The 16,159-nt window shown below is 42.4% G+C and overlaps 2 protein-coding genes across 3 annotated transcripts in view; one reads left to right on the top strand and one right to left on the bottom strand.

Annotated features, from left to right (window-relative positions):
• NAA20 (N-alpha-acetyltransferase 20, NatB catalytic subunit) lies at window positions 1-9,433 on the top strand. Of its 2 annotated transcripts, XM_073339787.2 has the most exons (6): window positions 2-116; window positions 758-782; window positions 3,915-4,005; window positions 5,567-5,702; window positions 7,030-7,175; window positions 8,883-9,433. In XM_073339787.2, exons 1-6 carry the CDS (start codon window positions 64-66, stop codon window positions 8,966-8,968), a joined length of 537 nt encoding a protein of 178 aa, XP_073195888.1. In that variant the 5' UTR covers window positions 2-63; the 3' UTR covers window positions 8,969-9,433. The 2 variants fall into 2 exon arrangements, with proteins under 2 accessions (XP_073195889.1, XP_073195888.1); XM_073339788.2 differs by lacking the exon at window positions 7,030-7,175 and having other exon boundaries at window positions 1-116.
• CRNKL1 (crooked neck pre-mRNA splicing factor 1) overlaps window positions 9,002-16,159 on the bottom strand; it is a 26,593-nt gene continuing 19,435 nt past the window's right edge. Inside the window, exons 12-14 of the mRNA XM_073339786.2 lie at window positions 14,122-14,223; window positions 12,138-12,386; window positions 9,002-11,717 (exon numbers count right to left, since the gene is read on the bottom strand). Coding sequence (XP_073195887.2) covers window positions 11,550-11,717; window positions 12,138-12,386; window positions 14,122-14,223 — 519 coding nt within the window. The 3' untranslated portion in view covers window positions 9,002-11,549. The remainder of the gene's footprint in view (window positions 11,718-12,137; window positions 12,387-14,121; window positions 14,224-16,159) is intronic.

The raw sequence follows: 16,159 nt of genomic DNA on the forward strand, positions 1-16,159 counted from the left end.
CCCGCCCGGGCGGGGTCAGAGGCAGCAGTTCCGGGTCGGCGCCTGGCCGGGCGGGGCGGTACCATGACCTCGCTCCGGGCCTTCACCTGCGACGACCTCTTCCGTTTCAACAACATGTGAGCGGCTCCCGCCCCGGCCGCGCGCTCGGGGGGAGGGGGGCTTGGTCCGGCGCGGGAGCGGGTTCGGTGTTGGTAGAGGGGGGGATGGGAGCTGCCCCTGCCCGGTGGGACTCCGCCGGGCCCGGCCCCCCCTCACCCGCGGCAGCGCACTCGCGGTTCTGGGCCTGCCGCCTCCCCCCGGCTCCGTGCCGAGCCGCTCGGTCCCGGCAGAGCCCCCGCCGCCGCCCGAGGTGGGTTTCCCAGCCGCCGTGGGAAATCTGTCTGCAGAACAGAGAGTGAGCCGCTGACATGTCCCTTTATGAGCTGGCTCCCGGAGTGAGCCTGGCGGACGCTGGCCTGTACGAGAAGGGACAGTCCACAGAAGAAAAAAGAGCAGGAGGACTTGTGGCACCTTAGAGACGAACCCATTTATTTGAGCATCAGCTTTCCTGAGCTACAGCTCACTGCATCGGATGAAGTGGGCTGTAGCTCAGGAAAGCTCAGGCTCAAACAAATGGGTTCGTCTCTAAGGTGCCACAAGTCCGCCTTTTCTCTTGGAAGTGTGTTGTTTGGAAGTAAAACCTAACCAGGTAAATATTCCACGAGAAATATATTTTGTAAACCTTTTTAAAGTTTAATCTGTTTTTACTTTTTTACAGTAATTTGGATCCACTTACAGAGACTGTATCCTTATTAAGGTTTTCATTTTACTGTACATACAATGTTGGTATCAGCAGCTTTGTTTCTTCCCATTATTGTAGTTCTTATTACTACACACATCTAATGTACCCAAAACTGTAATATGGTCTTTACTAAATTTATCCAAATTAGGTAAATTAATTTACAATAATATGTAAGTTTCAGAGTAACAGCGGTATTAGTCTGTATTTGCAAAAAGAAAAGGAGTACTTGTGGCACCTTAGCAACTAACCAATTTATTTGAGCATAAGCTTTCGTGAGCTACAGCTCACTTCATCGGATGCATACCGTGGAAACTGCAGCAGACTTTATATATACACAGAGAATATGAAATAATACCTCTTCCCACCCCACTGTCCTGCTGGTAATAGCTTATCTAAAGTGATCATCAGGTGGGCCATTTCCAGCACAAATCCAGGTTTTCTCACCCTCCACCCCCCCACACAAATTCACTCTCCTGCTGGTGATAGCCCATCCAAAGTGACAACTCTTTACACAGTGTGCATGATAAACAAGTTGGGCTATTTCCTGCACAAATCCAGGTTTTCTCACATCCCCCCCACCCCCATACACACACAAACTCACTCTCCTGCTGGTAATAGCTCATCCAGGAAGTGGATCTCTTGTGTGGACTGGACCAGGCTGAGGTTGGTGGTGGGATGGAAATTGTTGAAATCATGGTGGAATTCCTCAAGGGCTTCTTTTCCATGGGTCCAGATGATGAAGATGTCAGGCCCTACGCTACCAGCACTCCCAGCTACCTTCGAGACACCACTGACTTCCTGAGGAAACTACAATCCATCGGTGATCTTCCTGATAACACCATCCTGGCCACTATGGATGTAGAAGCCCTCTACACCAACATTCCACACAAAGATGGACTACAAGCCGTCAAGAACACTATCCCCGATAATGTCACGGCTAACCTGGTGGCTGAAGTTTGTGACTTTGTCCTTACCCATAACTATTTTACATTTGGGGACAATGTATACCTTCAGATCAGCAGCACTGCTATGGGTACCCGCATGGCCCCACAGTATGCCAACATTTTTATGGCTGACTTAGAACAACACTTCCTCAGCTCTCGTCCCCTAAAGCCCCTACTCTACTTGCGCTATATTGATGACATCTTCATCATCTGGACCCATGGAAAAGAAGCCCTTGAGGAATTCCACCATGATTTCAACAATTTCCATCCCACCATCAACCTCAGCCTGGACCAGTCCACACAAGAGATCCACTTCCTGGACACTATGGTGCTAAGAAGCGATGGTCACATAAACACCACCCTATACCGGAAACCTACTGACCGCTATTCCTACCTGCATGCCTCCAGCTTTCACCCTGACCACACCACACGATCCATCGTCTACAGCCAAGCTCTGCGATACAACCGCATTTGCTCCAACCCCTCAGACAGAGACAAACACCTACAAGATCTCTGTCAAGCTTTCTTACAACTACAATACCCACCTGCAGAAGTAAAGAAACAGATTGATAGAGCCAGAAGAGTTCCCAGAAGTTACCTACTACAGGACAGGCCTAACAAAGAAAATAACAGAACGCCACTAGCCGTCACCTTAGGCCCCCAACTAAAACCCCTCCAACACATTATTAAGGATCTACAACCTATCCTAAAGGATGACCCAGCACTCTCACAAATCTTGGGAGACAGGCCAGTCCTTGCCTACAGACAGCCCCGCAACCTGAAGCAAATACTCACCAACAACCACATACCACACAACAGAACCACTAACCCAGGAACTTATCCTTGCAACAAAGCCCGTTGCCAACTGTGTCCACATATCTATTCAGGGGACACCATCACAGGGCCTAATAACATCAGCCACACTATCAGAGGCTCGTTCACCTGCACATCCACCAATGTGATATATGCCATCATGTGCCAGCAATGCCCCTCTGCCATGTACATTGGTCAAACTGGACAGTCTCTACGTAAAAGAATAAATGGACACAAATCAGACATCAAGAATTATAACATTCAAAAACCAGTCGGAGAACACTTCAATCTCTCTGGTCACGCGATTACAGACATGAAAGTTGCGATATTACAACAAAAAAACTTCAAATCCAGACTCCAGCGAGAAACTGCTGAATTGGAATTCATTTGCAAATTGGATACTATTACTTTAGGCTTAAATAGGGACTGGGAGTGGCTAAGTCATTATGCAAGGTAGCCTGTTTCCTCTTGTTTTTTCCTACCCCCCCCCCCCGCCCCCCAGATGTTCTGGTTTAACTTGGATTTAAACTTGGAGAGTGGTCAGTTTGGATGAGCTATTACCAGCAGGAGAGTGAGTTTGTGTGTGTATGGGGGTGGGGGGGATGTGAGAAAACCTGGATTTGTGCAGGAAATAGCCCAACTTGTTTATCATGCACATTGTGTAAAGAGTTGTCACTTTGGATGGGCTATCACCAGCAGGAGAGTGAATTTGTGTGGGGGGGTGGAGGGTGAGAAAACCTGGATTTGTGCTGGAAATGGCCCACCTGATGATCACTTTAGATAAGCTATTACCAGCAGGACAGTGGGGTGGGAAGAGGTATTGTTTCATATTCTCTGTGTATATATAAAGTCTGCTGCAGTTTCCACGGTATGCTGCATCCGATGAAGTGAGCTGTAGCTCACGAAAGCTCATGCTCAAATAAATTGGTTAGTCTCTAAGGTGCCACAAGTACTCCTTTTCTTTTTGCGAATAATATGTAGGCATTCCTCAGAGCCTTACATTTCCCTCCTGCAAGCCAGCCTAACCTTTAATTTCTCCTAACATATTTAAAACCATTTTGTTTTATGTTGCTCTCACGTAGACTATTTCCTGGCTTATCCCTACTCTTCTCTTAAAATCTTCTCTTAAAATCTGGGTGGGAGACCCAGACATAGGAATCTACTTTGTCTGAGTAGAAAGCTGGCCATCCAATATACTGATAAAAGGAAGGTATAAATGCAACCGATGGAGCTAAGACTCTCAACAGACAGCACGTGCTGTTCAGTGCATGCCATTTCAGTGCTGTTCTGTGGCAAGCCATATTCAGTCCAGCATTGTGTACTGAAGAAAGTAGTATTGTCAATTAGCTGTATACTTCTTAACAAGAACTCTGTAGTATGGGATACCTTTTTACCTACAGTATCTGGCTCACTGGCCAGAGTATTTTATTGTTGCAGAAGCACCAGGTGGAGAGCTAATGGGTTACAGTAAGTGGAGTATTGTACACTTAGTGTGACAGCTTATAATTTTTAACCATTTAAGATTCTATTGCATTTTAATACTTAGGGGCTATAAATCAGATTTCAGTTCACTTCCTGTTTTTTAATATTCACACCAAACTGGAGCATTTACTGCTAACACCACCTCAGAGATGTTGAAGGGCATTTCATAAATTATGCAGTTATGTTTTGTGGTGTTGGTCCTTGTGTGGCAGTGACGCAGGACTAATGCTGAGCTCTAGCAAGACACATGCTTAATGTTTCATTTGTGTAAGTCTTTGCAATATCAGGGCCTTTGTCATTGCACTGGACCTTGGCCTACCATCCTTCTGCTTGCATGTGAGGGGAAATGTTATCCTTTTGTTCACACTCTTGCCTTTAACAGGACACAGTCAACTGGATTTATTTTTTTAAATTAACTAATTTCAGCACATTCAGATTTCTCAGAGTGCCCTCCTAATAGAAAGGGTTGGGGTTTTTTTGGTTAGTTCCTTAAAACTGTTTTTCTGCTCCCCTACTGCATTTATAAGAGGCTTGTGGGAGGGTCTGAGAGCAACACTACCTAACATGCTCAAGCCTGCCTCTTCCGCCCCTCCCTTTTCCTGTATACATGCCCACCTGCTTCTGCTTCACTTTATTCAGTTCCTTACATAGCAGTGAGAGTGAGTGGTGTCATTATGGTAGTGCATGAGACAGGAAGCAGAAATGACCCTTCGTAAAGCAAAGCTGGTCAGGCACAAAGTGCTGTCAATCACATTAAGTAAAGACATTGAAAAAACCAGAGAGACACATTTTTCTCTAATGACCCCATCTGTGCAGAATTCACTCTCCTGGGGTCTTGGCTTTCTGGTGTCAGACTGGCAAAATTCCCCATGCTCTAAAGGTTTTTGTCCCCTAACAGCAGCAATATTGGCCAGGGACATGACTGGCTAGTCTCCGCTTCAGGGGGTCTTTGGGCTTCCAACTACTGTCCCTTGACTATAACAGTCCAGAGGACTGATTGAACACTTATCAAAGTCTTACCATAAAATGTATCCCTTGAAATTTATGCTTCAAAGACAGAAGCAATAAGCTTAGCTGAAAGTCAAGCATGAGAGTCTTGCAGGATGGTGTCTGGAGAGGAGCAGAATTACAGGAAAGCAGTTTTCCCAATTTTTCTAATCTCTTTCAGTTCTAGTGTTCTAACGACCTGATCTTGCGAGGAGCTCTACCCACAGACAATGTGAAGGACCAGGGCCTTGGTGATTAGGGTTACTAGTAACAGTCAGAAGTACACAATTTTCCAATGGAAATGTGATTGTTTTTTTTGTTTTTTTTACGTTGCCTGTCCCCTGTACCGTCCAAATGAGGCTTGTGCAGTTAACTGTAGTAAAACCATTTCATTCCATCATTGTGAAACACCACTACTGCAGTCTTCACAGGATCACTAAAACATTTTGGCTTAGAAAGCAGTTTGAAATAAATCTGGGCTTTCCTTTGCGGGGACGTCGCTGTGGGGATGGGGTACGTTAATTCCAGCGTGCTAGTTAAGTGCTCCTTCCATTTGCAGTAATGGGTAAAGCTGAAGGCTCCGTGGCCAGGGAGGAGTGGCATGGGCATGTCACTGCTCTCTCTGTTGCGCCCGAGTTCCGCCGGCTGGGTTTGGCCGCTAAGTTGATGGAGTTACTGGAGGAAATTTCAGAAAGGTGAGCACCATGTACAAATTCTAAGTAACTTTTTCTTGTGTCCCAGAAAACTGACCTTGCTTGCCCACTGAACATGTGATGTTCTGATTATAATTCCCAGTGGTTACAAAGCGCGAGGTTTAAATGATAGCTGGCAAATATTAAGACATTCCTTAGCTGTTGTTTCTGAGTGGCAGCCGTGTTAGTCTGTATTCGCAAAAAGAAAAGGAGTACTTGTGGCACCTTAGAGACTAACCAATTTATTTGAGCATAAGCTTTCGTGAGCTACAGCTCACTTCATCGGATGCATGCATCTGATGAAGTGAGCTGTAGCTCACGAAAGCTTATGCTCAAATAAATTGGTTAGTCTCTAAGGTGCCACAAGTACTCCTTTTCTCTTAGCTGTTGTGAAAGCCTATTTGTGGGGATGAGAGGGAAGAAACTCCAGGTCCCTGTAAAAATTTCTTGTCTGGGGCAGAGAGAAGATTCCCTTCACAAAGAGTCAACTCTTTTTCCTGTGGTGCTCACAACACTGTGTGCAGTGTGCAGACAGGGTGGGAACTGTCCCTGCCTCAAAAAGCTGACTGTATGAGAGAAGTAGAGAAACAGATGAAATCTGTGAGGCTGCTGAGTTTACTGCTCACAGTTTTGTTTTGTGTGTGTATTGGGAATGAGATTGTTTCCCGCTGATGTGATCTGAAAACACTGGAGTCTTTTTTTAAGAGCAGATAGTGTGATCTTTCGCTTAAAATCTCTACAAAATGATCACGACACAGCTTAGCGATAGATCAGATAACCACTGTCTAGGATAAATATACATAATGCAAGGGGAAAGGTAAAACTACATTTTTTTGCAGAGCTGCAGTCGGCAGTAGAAATACAGAAAATAATTACATGGATGACTAAGGCTCATTTCTAGTGTACAGGACTCTCCCCTTTCTTGTTTGAGAGATGAGGCTAGCAGGGAAAGTTATTTATGTAGGTCTTTAAATGAATGGATAAAAAAATCTGCTCCCTCTCTCCTTCTGGAGTGCAAAATATATCAAATAACTCACCCGGTGTTTCTTTGGTCACTTGTACACAACTCAACTCTGCAGAGTTGTGCATTGTGTGAAAGCCTGAGATTGTTCGTGTGGCTAGACTCCTCAGTTGTACCTCAGAAAAATACATCTGCCTGTAATATAAATAAAAAACACACCTTTTATCATCACTGAATAGGATGTATTCTGTGCAGAATCTTTGAAAGAATTTGTTTCTCTTCTCTTTGATTATTGGCAGTAGATTCATCATATTATGAAATGTATTCTTTTGCTCTTCCTCATTGTTTTTTTTTTTTCCCTTCACAAAGAAAGGGTGGGTTTTTTGTGGATCTCTTTGTAAGAGTGTCGAATCAGGTTGCAGTAAATATGTACAAGCAACTGGGCTACAGTGTCTACAGGACAGTACTAGAGTACTACTCAGCTAGCAATGGGGAGCCTGACGAAGATGCCTATGGTAAGTACTTGGTTCCGTAAAAGCAAATCACCACATACGTGGAAAGCTCCAGGGTTGTTAGCTTTATTTTCAAAAAAGTAAAGAAAACTCAGACAGTTGCTTATCAAGTACACACATATATACCTTTGGATAGCTCTTTAAAGAACAAATCGGACTTGAAATTACACTTCAGTTACAGAATTTGATTTTCAACAAGTTATACTTTGTGGTATTTATTGTATCAACAATACTTCTGTTTTGAATGGTCCTCATTATTAATTGATACTTACTCCTTTATTCCAATAGATAACTTGTTTAAACTACCAAAACGATTTTGCCATTATAACAAGTACAAGCAATGCCTTCTATAACGATGGTTAAAGTTCCTGTTCTAATCTCTCTTTTCATATGCACAGAACTTTATCTAGCAAATTCATCTTGGGCTGAAATTATCGACGCTTTGCCTCACCGCAAAAGTGAATTTATTTTATAAACAGCAGCAAAATTGGTTGAGTATTTCTGCGGGGATTGAAAAATCCATTCACTTAATCATCAGTGACAAGCAGAACGCTTTCCCTGGTTCAGGATGAGTCCTTAGTCTTCAGTTTCTGCAGAATGTGAACTTGTTGTGTCAAGTGGTTGTGAAGATAACCTTCCAAATGTAAATGAATGCGGTGCTGTCTTCCTGAGACTACAGACACATGCTGTCTGAGCACTGCTAATGCCACTTACAGCTTTTCCAAGCAGCTGAAGCATGATATTGACATGATCCCTGTCCTTTTTAGGGTTACTGTTCAGAAACATGTGGACAGCTGCTGAAGCTGACCAGAACTTGTGTTAATTTCACTCTGCTGCTGCTTGGGAAAGCTGTAATGAGCAACAGATGTGAGGAATAGCAATTCACAGGGGAAGAGGACCCAAAAGAAGTTGGGACAGGAGAGCACCTGACACTCCCAACTTTCAAACACCCAGTAGCCAGGGGCTGATATGAAAGCCCTGAACCTGGGAACCAGCTCCTTTCCAGCTGGGAATGGAGAGGGCTGGGCTTTTTACTAGTTCTATTCGGGGGGTGGGGGCTAAGCCAGCCATTCATATTTTGTTTGGCCTTTCAATAGCAGATGCTGGTAACCCTTTGAAGCCTTGCTTTTCGCAGACACCCTGATCTTAAAATTGTGAATGTTTAAAGTCAGGCAACGATAAATGTGTGCCTTGGAACGGTTCTGTGAACGCATCTGTTAATGATGTATTCTGCTGCTGATGCTTGTCGGTTCCTCAGGCAATGGAGCCCTGGATATTCTTTTCTATTAAAAAACAAAAACCCACATTGATGATAGCTCAAGTATAGTGATGCAAGCACTCAGTTTGAATATTATCTTTGTTTGCTCCCAGAAGTTTTACTTGGCTGCTTTGCACATGTTGTTTTTGTTCCTGCTTTGTTACATGTAAATATAGGTAATGATTTTATTAAAGTATACCGTAAAATACAAAGGAGGTGGCGGCTCACATTCTTGGAGCAACCTTACATCCAGTGTTTACTATTTTGACTTTAATATTGCATTAAAGCTAATATTTTTGCATCTAATTGTATTTTTTTTGTAGCAGTCTTATAGTATTGGAATTTCTCATAAAAGATTAGCTTTTTTATTCTAATCTACAAGAACATTCACTTAACATGGGCTTGTTTAATGTTGTCTGTCTTGTAGTAGTAACATTTGTGTTTGTCAACAGATATGAGGAAAGCGCTTTCCAGAGATTCAGAGAAGAAATCAATTATACCATTACCTCATCCTGTGAGACCTGAAGACATTGAATAACTCTAAGCTGTGGTTCTCAGGCAATTTACCAAAAATAATGTTTATGGACAATTTAGAGCGCAAAGAACATCAAATGTTTTTTTTTTTTAAGGTAACAGAAAAGATCTCGGATAGATGAGGAGGAAGAAGGCACAGTCTTAAAAAAAGGAGTTTAGGCTCAGTTTTTACTTTTCATAAAGCCCCAAAAGAAACAGTAGGAAGTGTACAGTTAATTGTTTATATTTTGATTTCCCCTTGTTGTTTATAAAAAAGCAGACAAGTTTAAACATTCCACCATCATGTTTTATACCACATATTAAAACTCAGTGATGGAAAATATCACTACTTCCTCTTACTGGGCCTGAGAATCACAGCTGCAAATGTTCTTTTTTGTTCTAACAGTTGAAGCTCTAAGGGTAGATATGAAAAAGATGAAGTGCATAATAAAATACAAATTCAGTGTGATACTGGTTTGTGTAAAGTTGATCCATGGCTTTCTCTCACACTATTTTATGTCATGTTCACATGTTTTGTTGTAGCCTTCCTTAATTAGTTTTCTCATTTAAAAATCAGCTTTGGCAGAAAGTGGGATATTGTGCATAAGTTATTGATTAGGCCAATTCAGTTCTGTGTGTGTACTGTACAGTATTATTGGAGGTAAGTCAGCAATGTATTCGCTCTTTACAGAAAACAGATTCTCTTGGCCTGTAGAAGTCCTGAGATCAGAAAAGGTGGCGCCATTTGTTACCAAGCTAGAGTAGCAAGTCCTTTACTCAAAAACGAAAACTTCAGGCTACAGTCTAGTTGTTATTTTAATACTGTGCTCAGCGGCGGAGCAGTACTTTTAACAGTTCCTCCTTGCAGATTTGTAATTGATGGAAAGTTAAACAACTGACAGAAGCTTTGTGTGGGTGCTGTAATGTTTTCAGGGACTGAGTTTCAGTTGAAAGCTCTAGAACATCTCCCTCATGTGGTTAACAGGTCTGTGGTTCCATCAGAATACAGCTTGCTGTGGATAGTCATGATCAGTTGGGATTCCTCAGGTAATTTTAGCTAGGTCCAAAGGCTTGCATGCCATAGGAAGCTAGTGGAAAGCAGAGCAGTAGGGCAATATGTGTTTGGCAGTTTCTGTTGCTGAAGCGGGAGGCAGATGCAGGCCTAGGCTAAGATCTTAATCATATGAACCTCACAAAGTGTTTTTGGCTGGTGTGCTGCAGGCGTGATTTGTTCTAAGATGAGGATTCCCATACTATGTAGCTGTGCTTTGCTCTGTTTAGTGAGAGGCGGGAATAAGAAGTGAGCAGGAATAGCTAAGTCGTGTTCCCAGACTTTTTCCACAGAAAGATTTGAGTAATACATGGAATTTAGTCTGATCATTGAAATAAGCCTCTTTCCTCAGAAGTAGGGAACAAAGGGGAGATTGGCTTCTTGAGGCACAGAAGGGTCAGTAACTCCTCAACTCCCCTCCAAGTTGCCCCTACAAGAGTTACAAAACATATTGGTCGCTTTGGGCGTTACATTGTATGTAACAGTTCAAAAGAAGTGACGTTCATTCACTGCTAGTGTTAACTGTAGAGAAGATCAAACTGTTGGAAGAGAACAGAATCAGGTGTGTTTTAACATGCGGAGCTCCAGGCGTCCTGCAGCCTACTGTTGCATATTAAAGTCTTATATTAGAAGATAATGTAGTATATAGTTAAAATCTACAAAGATGTCCAAGAGCTTTGTCTTTGTTAAGGCAAAGAGTGAGGCAGAGAAGTTTTAAAAAGCCAATTTTTAGAATATAATGTGATGCATTTGACATAAGCTAGCTTAACAGTTTCCATCTGAAGGTATCACCCCTGTTTTACAGAGAGGTGAAATGACTTTCCCGCAGGCCTACAAAGCAACAGTTGGGAATAGAATCCAGCTTTTGAGTCCCAGGACATGTCTGTGGCAATCAATGCACGGGGGGTCAATTTAGCAGGTCCAGTAAAGACCCTCTAAATCGACCACAGATTGCTCTCTGGTACTCCACTGGAACGAGAAGCATAATGTAAGTCGATGGGAGAATGTCTCCCATCCACCTAGCGTAGCGTAGACACTGCAGTAAGTCAACCTAAGCTACGTCGACTCCAGCTAAGTTATTCATGAGTTGTGTAAATTAGGTTGACTTACCCCCATGGTGTAGACATGGCCCCAGTCCAATACCTCCCTGGGAACTTCTAGCTGAATGGAATATTAAACTCAAATTTACCTTTAGCTTTAGAGAGAGGGTGGGCAAATGTTAATTTTTTTCAGTGAGTTAAATATCTGCACACTGGCATATAATGAAAGGGTTTTAAGCCCCCTTTCAGAAGGCTTAGAAAACAGCTGGACTGTATGTGTTCCATTTCCAGCTACTGGGATTAGCGAATGTGAAAAGGAATTTAGGGAGAATTTAGAAAGTGTTAAACGAGGTTCATCCTTAGTCTCCTAGGAAAGAGGTCACCTGCTTGGAGCTTTTCTAACAACTTAGCAGTATTAAAAAGTTACTCAAATACATTTATTCAGTCAATCACAGATGAAATATTGTACAAAAATCAAATGCACAGAGGGGAGGCGGCGGCGGAGAAATGCAGCGTTAGGATTCACTCTCATCAATGTCATTGTCTGGAGCCATCTCTTCAACCTCATTTTCTTGTTGCTGTTTCTTCCAAAGTTTAGCCATAGCAAGCAGTTTGAGGTTGGGCTGGTTGGCAGCATCTTCTGGAAAGATATAATCATAGTATTCCTCCCAGCCAGCGTCGGACTAGAAAAGAAAAGTACAAGCCCCAGGTTAGTTAGTATTTAGTCTGAACGCATGCTTTCACAGTAAGTTGCTGGAGTACTCCGAATACTCCTCTCTAACAAGCATGGCAATAAGGACTAAATCAGAACTGAGGTTTTTAGTCTTCATTCATTAAATGACTGCTAAAACTAAAGAATCAGTGGGGCATGGAGTCCACTGCCCATTAATGTTGCTGCTTCTCTTACATGTAACTAAAAGGGAGAATGCATACAGAACAGAGATTTGAATATACTTCCTTAGCTTTATTCTCAGAAATAACACCATGCATATAGTTCAACTACATTAAGTTTAGTCTCATAGATGTATTATTATAATGTATTGTACACAAACAACTTTCTGTGATTGTAGGTGGCATTTTATTTTCCCACCCTTTACTCTTACCCCATCTTCAGCCTTTAATTTTCTTCTCTTCTTGACTTTGTCTGGCATAAGTTTATCTACTCTCTCTCTATTACAATCTGTTCCAAACTCCTCTTCAAAGTTTCTCCAGGATTCCAGAAGCATGAGTCTCTCCTCCTTCTCTTCGCAGTTTCGCATTGTTTTATTAGCCTCTTCATATACCTGTCTGCATCTTATCAAGCTCTCCTCTTTTCCTGCAGAAAGTTCAAACTGAGCAAAACTGATCCATACCTAGGGGAAAAGCAGAGCAAAATCTAATGGAAATTTCACTGTGAAAACGTCATTAAAATAAAAACCAGGAGGATGTGGCCAAGCTGGAAACCATTTGTTAGTTTCAGCACTTTTTCAAGCTTTGTAAACAACCAGCTAGACAAAACTCATGTCAGAGTAAGATTTGGTTAAGGCCCCATTTTAGTACTGAAGAATATTCTGATTTTACAGCAGAGTACCATTGTCAATGGTTGTTTTTTTTTTTTTTTTTTTAAAGAGGGAAGTGATTTCAACAAGGCTGAAGGTCATCTTTGCAGAAATCTTGTACCAAATCCTATCTTAGAGACTCCACATAATTATAAGAGGGGTGAGACTAGTGTTTTGGTTCACTCCATCTTTGGGCTTTCTACTCAATTTTCTGCCAGTTTTTGTAGCCTGACCATAAGAAACTGGATTAACACTCCCAATTCATTTTCTGTAAGCCACTTAGTTGGTGGCAATTATTTTTGGTCATAATAAACCTGGCTGAATTTAGTCAAATTATAGATCTAAATCACATTGCTAAGGCTGGTCATTTGTCACAGCATCTGCAATTTTTTGAGCAGTTAAAAAAGAGGCCATGGCTGCTCAGAAGAACAGATGAGCTTCTGCAGAACTGATTTAGTTTTTTCTTTTTTAAAATTAATTATATAGCCATTGTGGGGTTGTCAAGATAATCATTCAAATGTGGGAAGCCTAGGAAACCTGGCAAAAGAAGCAGTGCTACCTCTAAGTCCTGGTAACCCAGGGCTTCTGCAGTGTGATCCTTTTTTTAAATAGAAAGCTATAAAGACATCTCTTATCTCTAAACGAGTCATTTCACAATACTAACCTTTTCCCTTACTTATTTCCAATGCCCTGAGTCACGAAAGTCCCCACAGAATAATGTTGATAGCTACTTCAGTGGTATGGCATTTTAAAATTAACTGAGATTCCTTCCCCAATGTAGGATTCTGACTCTGGCACATAAAATGTTGGGAATCATTAAGAAAGGGATAAATAATAAGACAAAATATATTGCCTCTGTATAAATCCATGGTACGCCCGCATCCTGAATACTGTGTGCAGAGGTGGTTGCCACATCTCAAAAAAGATATATTGGACTTGGAAAAGGTTCAGAAAAGGGCAACAAAAATGATTAGGGGTATGGAACGGCTGCCGTATGAGGAGAGATTAATAAGACTGGGACTTTTCATCTTGGAAAAGAGATGACTAAGGGGGGATATGGTAGAGGTCTATAAAATCATGACTGGTGTGGAGAAAGTAAATAAGGAAGTGTTATTTACTCCTCCTCATAACACAAGAACTAGGGGCCACCAAATGAAAATAATACACAGCAGGTTTAAAACAAACAAAAGGAAATATTTTTTCACACAACACACAGTCAATCTGGAATTCCTTGCAGGAGGATGTTGTGAAGGCCAAGACTGTAATAGGGTTCAAAAAAAAAAAACCCTAGATAAATTCATGGAGGATAGGTCTATCAGTGGCTATTGTCCAGGATGGACAAGGACTGTGTCTCTAGCCTCTGTTTGCCAGAAGCTGGGAATTGGTGACAGGGGATGGATCACTTGATGATTACCTGTTCTGTTCATTCCCTCTGGGGCACCTGGCATTGGCCACTGCCGGAAGACAGGATACTGGGCTAGATGGACCTTTGGTCTGACCCAGTATGGCCGTTCTTATGTATGATCAGTTGTGACTACACAAACATTACCTTGACATGCTGTGTCCGCTGAAGCAATCTGCGGTAAAGGTTTCTTGTTTTCTCATACTCTTCTTGCTCAATTTCAAAGTCAATGTAGGATTTCCAAAGAACCTGAGAGAGAATGGGTCAGTCTTAGATCAAAACTCTTGAAGTTATGATTGTTCAATGCACTTCATAATACAAGCCTTAAGAAGTTATAGAGATCACCAAACAGAAAGGTAGCCAAATAATTTTCAACATTAAGGCAGTACTAGGTATTACTGTCACACATAATATCACCTCTAATCTATAGCTCTAGAGGTAAGGGTAACAGGACAAAGGCCAAAAACCACTATCACAAACAAGGGAATCAATAACTGGTTCTGGGCTGAATGAAACATTGGGGTTCCAAGAGAAAGTGATGACATCAAATCATTAGAATTTACAGGGAGGAAAGAGGCTGAAAAGAGATTTAAGAGGCAAAGAGTAGGAAAAACAATGCAAAGACATGAACAATGAGGCAAAGTAAACCATTTGATGCTCTGCTTGCTTTTGGACTGATTGAAGAGAGGATGCTGGAAGACCACCCTTGATATTTCAGACACAGAAGCACAAGATCACAAATGTGGGGGTCGGGATTTTTGCTCTAAGGCAAAACTTGTGGCTTTGTGAGCTGCTTACACTTATATGGAACATTTAATATAATGAGAAATGTGGTGGATTATAAATTGCTCAACAGACACTATCTCAATAATGGGAGCATTGTCCAAATTGAAAGGTGAGCAGTAGAAATAAATGGGGGAGACATTAATTTGCCATTGCGGTACTTAACTTGAGGCAATAGGAACTGGAGAGCAACAACATTCCAGGTATGAAAAGAAGGAGGGACGTAGTTGTATACAATTAGCTTATAAATGACAGCTTAGGCCCATGAGGAGAGAATATGGAGAACTTGAACAGACATCCTATAAGTAACAAATTATTTGAAGATACCCTAGAAGACTGACCAGCTATATAAGGATGAAACTACAAAACACTGGAGTGCAGCCTTAGAAAAGCCATTATGTGCTAAGCAACAGAAATAGACAGGTAAGCTGTAGTGTCCAAAGCATCTAAACTGGTAAGAACAGAAGTGTGAGCTATTTTATTTTACAAATATATGTATTGCACCATTTATTTGTGTGTGTGTGTGTATATATATATATATATATATATAAAAAGCAAACTTGATATTATGCAACCCTGACCCTAGCATCCTCATATCGAATACTACGGCAATATATTTCAAAAATAAATAAATGAATAGTTAATCTTTGGAACTCATGGCCACAAGATATTGAGGCACAGAATTCAGAAAAGAATTAGACACATATAGAATACCCAGTTATACTAGCTAGGATGAGATATAAGTAGTGTCAACTCTCATGCTACAGACACAAGCCTATCACAAACTGCTTACATTAGAAAATTATTCTCTTAGGCATGTTACACCACACTTGTTTATTGTGGACTTATATACCACCTGCTGAAAATGTAGCTGAGCACTGTCAGAAATTGGATGCTGGATTAGATGGACCACTGGTCTGATACGCCAGGACAAGTCCTATGTTCCAATTAGCACAGGGGTGGGCAAAGTATGGCCTGTGGGTCCAAGCCCTCAAGCTCCCACTGGGGAGGAAGGTCTGGGGCTGCTCTGTGCATCTCCTGGAAGCAGCGGCATGTCCCGCCTCAGGCCCCTATGTGTAGGGGCAGCCAGGGGGCTCTGCGCTGCGCGCTTCCCCAAGCACCGCCCATGCGGCTCACATTGGTCGGGAACCACAGACAATGGGAGCTGCAGGGGTGGCGCCTGCGGATGGAGCAACATGCAACAGAGCCGCCTGGCCACGCCTCTGCGGAGGAGCTGGAGCAGGAACATGCCGCTGCTTCTGGAAACCGCTTGAGGTAAGTGTCACCCTGAGCCACCCCCTGTGCCCCAACCCCCGCCCTGATCCTCCTCCCACCCTCCAAACCCCTCGGTCCCAGCCCAGAGCACCCGCCTACACCTCAAACCTCCCCAGAGCCTGCAGTC

This window comes from Lepidochelys kempii, chromosome 3, assembly GCF_965140285.1.
Source record: "Lepidochelys kempii isolate rLepKem1 chromosome 3, rLepKem1.hap1, whole genome shotgun sequence".
Taxonomy (NCBI): domain Eukaryota; kingdom Metazoa; phylum Chordata; order Testudines; family Cheloniidae; genus Lepidochelys; species Lepidochelys kempii.

Bases quoted from the DNA above. Each gene is read 5' to 3' on its own strand.
- NAA20 (XM_073339787.2), top strand. From the start codon at position 64: ATGACCTCGCTCCGGGCCTTCACCTGCGACGACCTCTTCCGTTTCAAC. The intron at 117-757 runs GTGAGCGGCTCC...ACTTTTTTACAG, and splicing joins CTCTTCCGTTTCAACAACAT to TAATTTGGATCCACTTACAG. The intron at 783-3,914 runs GTATCCTTATTA...AGAACTCTGTAG, and splicing joins TGGATCCACTTACAGAGACT to TATGGGATACCTTTTTACCT.